Raw genomic sequence first — 9,642 nt, forward strand, 5'->3', positions numbered from 1 at the left:
AAAAACTTAGTATCGATGTTAATTAAAGACAAGGACATCACATCATGCCTATTGTTGTTAATAAAACAAGATCGTGTGCTTGTAAATTAAAGTACTTGCCTCTTTGACAAGTGAATCTGGATTTTTTTTTACATTTCGAAAAAAAAAATGGGTCGGTCGGGCGATGGGAAACGAAACATTCTATTGGGATGGCCTAATGTTCACCGGCTGGCGTGGCAAAGCGCGATTTTGCTATAACTGGCTTGATCTCATATTTCCTTGCACAATTCTCTTGCCAATTCAGCGTGTCCAATTTATGCATGCAACAAATTCATGTAAATACACCATAAAAGCCCCCCCCCATTTGCTCCATGCCCTCCTTTCCCCTTCCAAGATTGTAATTATAACCAACTGCAATTTCTGAAAAGGAAAACAATTTTTGAAGAGGTAACCATTCAGTTTATTGCCTGTAAGCCGATGTCTTGTTTTGAAGCAACACCCTATTTCTTTTAACCCTGCCTATTCTTAAATCATGTATTAAAAAGCCTTGAAAAAATAATAAATAAATAAATAAATAAATAAATAAGCCACCCTTTGTCAAACCATAAATAAAAACAATAGGACAGAAATTTAAAACACACATATTTTATTACCAAGCTTCTATCCTGACTGAACATTTTCATTAAAGTGAAAACTATGGCATGCACATCCTCCGTAACTTAAGTTATAACAATTCCCAATGATTAACAACAACATTATGTTATTCAGATCATCACACATATTCTATTTTTCCTTCGGAAGAATTTGATAAAGAGCCAATTTTATCACTACTGGGTACGGTCAACTAAAAACTACCTTCATACAGATGTTTCTAATGTTTGGACTTGAAAAAAATTACTAGTTTCTATTGTAGCTATTTTTCCTAATCAAGATGAAATTATTTTAACATACATTTTCAATATTTACTAAAAGCAACAGTCAAAATTAGTTCATTTTGTATTTCTTCCAATTAAAAGGATGCATTTCTTTCCAAACCTAACAAAACTCTTAAGTTTAGACAAGCTCTCTTTCTTTACAAGACAGTGGTTCAAGTCTTTTAGGATCTCGTCCATTCTTTCCACAATAAACAGCAGTCTGCTGAATTCCACAGCAAGTTTTTTACTGCAAGCTGCGTCATTTGAAAAAGATAGACTAATTGCCACACCTTCCAGAACTAGATGAGCCTGAAATTTGAAATTAAACACTTCTTTCAAGTGATTGGTAACCTTGTTCTCGCACAGGAGCTTCAATCGCTTCTCTGTGTGACTTGTCTTCTTTAAATCTGGCTTCAGGGGAAAACATTCTGCATAAATGTTTAGTCCTTCTTCTATCTTGTCAAGCTTCCTGTGAATCTTACATATTAGACTTGCTGTTCTGGCGAATCGGCTTGTAACTGCAACATGCTCATAGGAAACACGAACAAACTTTTTTGGCAGTTGAATTTTTCGCAAACCAACACGTGATTTACACTTGTGAGGGTAGCCCCACTTCTGCAAGCAATCCCAGCAGAACTGATTGCGGCACAAGATGCAAGTCATGTGATTACACCCCATGCCCTTCTCCACAGGGTAGTCACAGAAGGGACAATGCTTCACTTGAACACTTGTAATCAGCACCTTTTTCTTCTCAGTCTTCACCAGCCGTGCATAAGATGCATTTTTCTGCCTGAAGACCTGGGCCTCCTCACACGTGGCTGGCCAATGGGCGTCTTCCTGGCACTTGAAGCACCACATGGTACCACAGACACATGCCACAGGGACTGGCTGGACACTGCTAACACCATTAACATCACGAGCCACTGAGCGGTCCTGTGGTGTTGTTGCCTTGACAACCAACTTGCACTGGTCTGCAGGGCACCATTTCCATTCAGGGTCCATCTCCAGGGATGTGTCCAGCCTCTTTGTCAGATGCCTTCCATACAATGACGGTACAAGTGACATCAAGGTGACATCATCAACTGCTGAGTTGCATTCATACCCAGGGCACCTCAGATCTGTGTGGCCGTGTTCAATCTGGGTCTTCAAGTGAGCTCTCCAGCAGTCATTACAGTAGTTGTGGCCACAGGCAGTCAAAGACAGATAGGAGGCAGCAACATCAGAATCTGAAATATTTACAACATTGTTTAATTAGGAAAATGGAAATCAACACCATCATTCTCCACAACAATAAAAGGATTTAGTATATACCACACAAGTGAATAGTGCTATTTGCACACTCTGATTGGTTAACTCAGAGGTGATTAGCAAAGTACTATTAACCTCCAAGCAGCTAAGAGAAACAAAATGGCTTGCTGTGTCACGTTGGTTACCGAAAGTAATGTTTTGGTCCACAAGTCATTCAACTTGTGTGGTATATACCTCGGTGTCAGTGAACGTGGTGGATATTAATTTAACTCGCCGCTTCCTGACTCGGTAAATATCCACCACTATCCACCTCCACTTCAGTAAATAATTGGTAAGTTTTAACCATTTTCAAGGTTCACATTTTATAATACAGAATTTAGTTAAGTACTAATTTGTAAGTTGAAGAACCATATAGTTACATGTAGTACTGTACTGGAAGTCTGGTTGGCAGACTTTCACAAATCAGTGCATTGCATTTCCAAAACCTTGTTGTTTTACAAGTAATTTTTCCAGACTCTCCTTAGTACATTCTGATAATTTTTTGCTAGCATTCAATCTGATCATAATAAATTGACAACAAACTGACTCACGTAGATAATTACGGTACATGTATTTTCAATAATAAAAGTACATGTAAGTGTGTTTTAAAGCTCCAAGACATGTGGTCAACAGTCTTAACAAAGGAATACTTACAATCAACCTCCATATCGATTTCTCCTTCATTAAGCACTGCAAAAAACAAAAAATAAAAAAACAAAAGAGTTATCAGATATGATGTATTACATTGCTCAGACAACAAACACTGGCATTGTCTGAGAAATTTAAGAACACACATTGCAGCGATCACTGACAGTACAGAGGTCATGAGTTTTAACACTCAAGGTCAAACTAATTTTTTCTTTGCAAAATGTGATCTACATGTTACAGCCCCTTTTTTGTCATGGCTAGTGCTCTCACGCAGTCACATGACAGATTTGCTGGTAAACAATTAACAGTTGCTGGGTAACACATTACACATACATGTAAATTAGCTCACCTTGGTGCATCATGATCTCTTGGAAGCAGATCTCACATTCCAGTATCATCTGCATACCATCTGATACTGCAGCTGCAGATGCTGTTGTTATCCCATTCACCTCGGCAAGACATTCTTTGACCTGTTGCTTTGCTGCTTGTGATGAGAATGTCCTAGACTTCCATCCAAACAGATTGGTAAAAAGATCCAGTGACAGCCGTGGCTTCCGAGGTTCTTTGTAGTCCACCTTTCCATTGGCATTATTCAAATGTCCCTCCAGAAAACAAATTGCTACATTAGCAATATCTTCAAGGGCCCAGATTTCTTGTTCAGCACTCCTGCGTTTGATCTGAGAGATGAAATCTGCCGGTGTTTTCTCAGTGTTGTTCTTGTCATTACAAACAACCATGCTGACAAGGGCTTTTGATTCACCAGAGTTGTGTTTTGCATGGTCTTCAAACACCCTGAGCACAATGAAGACTTCCTTGCTGTTGGAGAGGGACACAAGTGGCATTACATTCAGAGCAAAAACTCTTGGGTAGCTGGCACCCTCCTTGTACATGTGACTCCACTGTTCTGCTAGAGCTGCTGGGGTGATTTCCTGCCTTCTCAATTTGATGATGACACCTTCACAGACATCTCGATGAACAGGTTCAATTGGAAAAGGACAGGTTTTGGATGGTGGTACTGACTCATTGCTTGACTTGTTAGCCACATTTCTTGCTCTACGTCTACGTTTCTGTTCTTTTGACTGTGATGATTGATTGTTTTTAATCTGCAGATCTCTGGCGTCGAGTAGTGAGTCACCAGCCTTGATCTGAGCTAAGAATTCCAGATGCTTTTCCTGCATTTCCTCGTCGTTTTCAACATAGATACATTTTCCTTCCAGCTGACTCTGATCATGCTGTGTACATTTCATGTTTTTTGAAGTGCTCATTTCACCAGCATGCGATCCTGGTGAGGCTTTAGATGACAAGTTTATCAACACATCTAAATCAAGTCTGGAGGAGCTGTCTGTAGTCTGCTCACTGAAATCCTCTTTCTCTTCGCTGTCCAAGTACTCAATTTCACTAAGGTCGTCATCTTCTTCAACGATGCTTCTGGTAAAAAAATTTTTCTTTCTTTTCCCAAGATGACCCGCGGGCCTCTTGGTGCTTTTCAGCCTTGATCCCGAGGGATGCGGGTAAGCCACCTCATACCGTGCTTTCACCTCTTCGATGTCCCCAAGTAGGTCTTTAGCCTGTGCAAGCTTTCGTTTTGGTTTGCGAATGGTGCCGTTCTTGGAGTTGAAAACAGAGATGCAGTCTGGCCGACCACGCTTTTTATTTCCAACATTCGTGTAGCGCTCGACCAAAACAACTTCTTCGCGATCATCGAATCCAGCAGAGTTTGCCTTGATTACTTCGGGAAGAAGCCAGCGATTCTGCTTACCTAACGAGTATGTAACGACCTCTTCTTCATTTTGACCTCCTTTACTGGAAAAAGTGTGGAATGAAGAGTGTATCAGAAGTCCCTCAGATCTGTTTCCCTTAGATTGAGCGAAGCGAGAACGAATGGTTCTTCCACTGCGAGCGCCGGATCTTCCATGTTTCCCCTCCATAGCTGTAAAATTTTACTCCTAACCGTTGTCTAAAAACTGTTTATCTTTTGCACCTAATTGAAACAACTGAGAATTGATATAAAAGTCGAAAATTCTTCTTTTATAGCCGGTGAGCGCCATCGTGAAAAGCCGTATTTCTTCGCGGTGGTGCAACTTTGGTTAGCATTTATAAGCGCATCTGTGATTGGCTTAGAATGTTTTGTCCACTTACATCATCCATACCATCTGTACCACAATAAAAAATTTATTTTTAGTAACACTTTTCAAAATATTGCGTGACTAGATGCGTGACGTTACGTTTTGTTACCTAGTGGGTATTTTTGAAAACATGTTCAAACTACAGCTTATGAACGATCACGGCTTCGCTGCTCTTTGTCGCCGCAAAAAAATCACGACTTCGTCAAAAAGAGTCGATTGTGGCAAGTCTAGGTGGCATCCAGAAAGAACAAAGCTACCTTTTTAAAAGAATTTTTCAAGATTTGTTTTCCCCTGGGTTTGTAACGAGTACTAAATTTGACTGAGACAAATTTTAGCGAGTGCTAAATTTTGCAATGTTCTCCCAACTTTGCTAAAATCGCCAAAAACCTTCGAGCTGAATATCGGGGCACTGGGAACGAAGTTGGTGCTGTACAAAGCGTTTTCGTCTAAAAATAGAATTCTTACTCGATGGTTCGAATCTTGTGATTGGATAATAATCTTCACAGCCAATCAGAAACGCGCTTTCATGAAGAGTTCGCCATTTTGCTTTCTTTTTGCTGGGATTGCACCACTATTTCTTTGACAATTAGAAATTTTGCTTAGTTATGGATTTTTGGTGTTATAAAACGAACCACTTCTCTCTTTTCAGCCATTCCTTGTTTAGAGACAACGGTTAACAGTAAGAAAAATTGCAACCATGGTTTGGAAAACTGGCAAATTCGGCGTGAACAACGGACGAACAATTCGTTCCACACGTTTAGGACGAGTTCGTGGCAAACGATCAGAAGGACTTCTGGTTCAAACTACAGCTTTCTCTGGAGGAAAACGCGACGAAGGAGAGTTTGAAGTCATAACCTTTTCCTTAGGTAAGCAGAATCGCTGGCTTCTTCCAGAAGTAATCAAGGAAAACTCTGTTAAAGAAATCGAGAAGGAAGAAGTTGTTTTGGTTGAGCGATACACGAACGAAGGGAAGGTCGATCGACCGGACTGTTTCTCTGTTTACAACTCCAAGAACAGCACAACTCGAACATCCAAACGCAAATTTGCCCGAGCTAAAGATCTTGGTGATACTGAAGAAATGAAAACGCGATACGAGGTAACGTACCCGTGTCCCTCGGGATCATGGCAAAATGAAAAACAACGAAAGAGGCAGACATCACATCTTGGCTCAAGAAAGAAATCTTCCTTTGTCAACTGGAATATTGAAGATGACTTTGAGGAGGACAGCGAAACAGATCCATATTATCTTGACATCGAGGAAGATATTTTCAATGAACAGTCTTATTCTAGCAACATTGACAGATCTGTAACACTTGATTTAGGATTGCTTTTAAAGAATTCCTCTCAAAAGAAGAAAAAACGCAGTGAAAACATTAAGACAGAATCTGCAGAAAGCAAGGAACTTGCATTTAGTAAAGGAGATTGCATTTACATTGAAACTAGTGATGATATGTACAATGCACATCAAGAGCTTTTGGCGCAGGTTCAGGAAACCTCGTCTGGTTACATGTATGGTTCTTATGACTCGCAAGACTGGAGTGGAGATGATTTTTGGCGTTCACGTGGAAGAGGTGGATTTCGTGGAGGACGAGGAAGGGGACGAGGAAGAGGAAGGGGAAGAGAAAGGAGAGGTGTCCGACACTACATTCCAGATGAGACACTGCCATCTGATCCCAATCTGTCCTCACAATCTTCTGCAGGAAGCAGCAGACCAGACATGCAACACCACACACCAGACCATGACCAGCTATTACCAACTGATCTGTCTTCAAAATGTCTGGAACTCTCAGAAGATTCATGTGAACAATGCGTTTCCCTCGTTCTAACCCACACTGAAACCAACTCCACTTTGCTGAAGGAAAAATGGGGTGAAAAGTACAAGGAAGCTGCAAGCTTACCAAGGTCTTTCATTCTGAATGCAACACCTGAATCTCTACAGAGCAATGGAGAGATTTTCATTCTGTTCCAACTTGATTGCATGACGCATGATGCAAACAATGTGAACGTCCAGGCAAGCACAGTTGTGGTTTGCGATGAAGAAGGTATACACAAATCCGTCCTGGCAGAGTTCATTTCTAAGATCAAGGCCAGCAGTGCTGAGGGAGATGTTTTTAGTCTAGAAGAAGTCGTGAACATTGCTAAAAGCTGCTTCTGTCCATACACAGATAACAAAGCTGACATATCTGAACCAAGGCAGCCAAAACTGTCCCTTGATGTCTTTGCAGAACTGTTCAGGTGGAACTCTAAGGCCCTTTCATTGAACACAGCACAGCAAATGGTGAAAAAATCCCTGGCAAAGAAGGACAAAGGCCCATCAGAAAATGCTCATGTAGCCGTGACAGCTGACGATTGTCAACACGAGTGTGGCATATGTTTCATGGAACTCCAGTATGATGGTAAGTTTTATTGAATTGTTGTCCATTTTCTGTTCTACATTACAGTTTCACTTCACTGCCCTGGATTGAATTCAAAACAAAGTACATGTAGTAACAATAAAATGTGAGGGATGTGTGTGGGAAGCTAAAAATGCGATAATTTATAGGTTTCCCACCCAGGCCATATCCCTCAAACTTCGTCAGTAAAATCATTTACTTAATATCTTATGTTTATGACTGAAATGGCACAGAAGTTTAAATCTATGAAAGATAGTTGACATCAAAATTCCTGAAATTCCCATACAAACTCTGTATTTTGTGACATGTTTGCCCATTTTTAAAATGGTGGATTTTACTGTGAAAAGGTTTATAGAGGACTGGGGGTAAGGTGGTCGAGTGGTTTAGGCCACTGGTCTGATAAGTGTTTAATGGCTTGGTCAGTGCTTTGTAAAAGACCAACTGATGAGCTTGCTGCAAGTTAGGATCCTCAACCATCATGCAATGTTTAGTTTAATTAAGAAATATTTATTAGTTTGTTTTGTTGTGGCATGCCTGTAACCTGGCTTTGAGCTTAGTTTTACAATGTACATTTTTTTCTTGCGAGTAATTTAAATTCTAATATTACCCTTGTGTACTGTCATATTTTCAGATTCCAGTCCTACTTCCTGTCATACTTCCTTGACTTCCTGTGGCCACAAGTTCTGCAAAAGCTGCTGGAGAGCTCACCTGAAGACCCAGATCGAACACGGCCACAAAGATCTTAGGTGTCCTGGGTATGAGTGCAACTCAGCAGTCGATGATGTCACCTTGATGTCACTTGTGCCATCATTGTATGAAAGGCATCTCACAAAGAGGCTGGACACACTCCTGGAGGTAGACCCTGAATGGAAATGGTGCCCTGGAGACAAGTGCAATTTGGTAGTCAAGGCAACAAGACCACAAGACTGCTCAGTGGCTCATAAAAGCAGTGTCCTGCCTTTCCCAGTGGTGTGTGTCTGTGGTACCATGTGGTGCTTCAAGTGCCAGGAAGACGCTCACTGGCCTGCCACATGCGAAGAGGCTCGTGTCTTCAGGCAGAAAAATGAAGGATACGCCAAAATGGTTGAAAACAGCCAAAAAGTTTCATTGATTACGAGTGTAGATGTCAAAAATTGTCCCTTTTGCCACTATCCCATAGAAAAAGGTCCTGGCTGTAACCACATGCATTGTGGTCTGTGCAATCAAGAATTCTGTTGGTGGTGCCTGCAAAAGTGGGACTATGATCATGTTTGTAAAGAAAAAGTGATGAAAAGGCAGGTGGAGCTGCCTGTAAATACAAAACATTTAAGATCCTACGAACATTTTGCCATAACAAGCTGAATGGCCAGATCAACAACCCAGATAAACAAAGTTAACAAAGACCTGGACAAACTCGAAAACACACTACAGATCTATAGAACGTTTTTACCTAAACTGAAACAGGACAAACCATGGAGAAGTTGTGCTGAAAGGCGATTGAATAGCCTTGCTGAGAACGTCACAGCCCAGGATTTGCAAGAAGCGTTCAGTTTCAAATTTCAGGCACTCCTTGCACTGGAAGGTTTAGCAATTGTACTGAGCTTCATGAAAGATTCTCCCAACAAGAGACTGGCATGGGAATTTGAAAGGCTGTTCTTTATTACAGAGAGATTGAATGAAATACTCCAGGACTTAAACACATGTGTTCACCAAGAAACAGTAGAAAGACTAAAACATTTTATAGCATGTGGCAAGGAATGCCTGTTCATCATTTATAGGAACACAAAATAATTCATTTCATGTGTGTTGCCATTTATTGAACAGAGAAAATTTGACATTTATTTTGTTGACAGTTCATGTGAATTTGATTACTGAGAGCTATCGGTATTTCTTTTTAGAAATTTAGTTTCTTATTTATTAAATGCATAATTTGTACAAATTATAGAATATATTAATAATAAATACAGTTAATTTCATGATTTACATCTGATGTGTGCCATTTGTAGCTTTCCTGGTTGAAACAAAACCTGCAAGACCTGAGTGTAAAAAAATGAGTGAAAGGTCTTATAAACGGTTGTCTCCTTCACAGCCATTACATACACTATAGGATGTCCCAAATAACGGCTACAAAGGGGGCTATATAAACGGCTTCCTAGTGTACAGTTTTTTCCATCTGTGTTTTAATGAACCAGGTTGCGCATCTTAAATTTGTTTTACAATCTGCTGCTTAAACAATCAAACTGTTCAAAGCTGCATTCCTTCCCTCAAAAAAGGTCACCGTCAATGTTAAATTTAATTATCTTCTTCATTTTAATT

General features: G+C 40.3%; 1 protein-coding gene and 1 pseudogene across 2 annotated transcripts; one reads left to right on the forward strand and one right to left on the reverse strand.

Moving 5' to 3' along the window:
* Positions 1–712: 712 nt before the first annotated feature.
* LOC144635590 (uncharacterized) lies at positions 713–4,756 on the reverse strand. Its single transcript, XM_078494679.1, has 2 exons — positions 3,178–4,756; positions 713–2,119 (listed from the first exon to the last, which is right to left on the reverse strand). The coding sequence occupies exons 1-2, from the start codon at positions 4,754–4,756 to the stop codon at positions 969–971; spliced, it is 2,730 nt and encodes a 909-aa protein (XP_078350805.1). The 3' UTR covers positions 713–968.
* A 785-nt stretch (positions 4,757–5,541) lies between these two features.
* LOC144635734 (uncharacterized) lies at positions 5,542–9,303 on the forward strand (annotated as a pseudogene). The gene is made up of 2 exons (XR_013567408.1): positions 5,542–7,350; positions 7,979–9,303. The product of XR_013567408.1 is annotated as an uncharacterized LOC144635734 (transcript).
* The last annotated feature ends 339 nt before the right edge of the window (positions 9,304–9,642 follow it).

This window comes from Oculina patagonica, chromosome 13 (genome assembly GCF_052425735.1).
Source record: "Oculina patagonica isolate OP01 chromosome 13, crgOcupat, whole genome shotgun sequence".
In the NCBI taxonomy this organism is placed as follows: domain Eukaryota; kingdom Metazoa; phylum Cnidaria; class Anthozoa; order Scleractinia; family Oculinidae; genus Oculina; species Oculina patagonica.

What these genes read in the sequence shown, in the direction of transcription:
- LOC144635590 (XM_078494679.1), bottom strand. Translation starts at nt 4,756, where the DNA reads ATGGAGGGGAAACATGGAAGATCCGGCGCTCGCAGTGGAAGAACCATT. An exon ending in AGAGATCATGATGCACCAAG is followed by an intron (nt 2,120 to 3,177) that starts GTGAGCTAATTT and finishes TAAATATTTCAG; the next exon opens with ATTCTGATGTTGCTGCCTCC.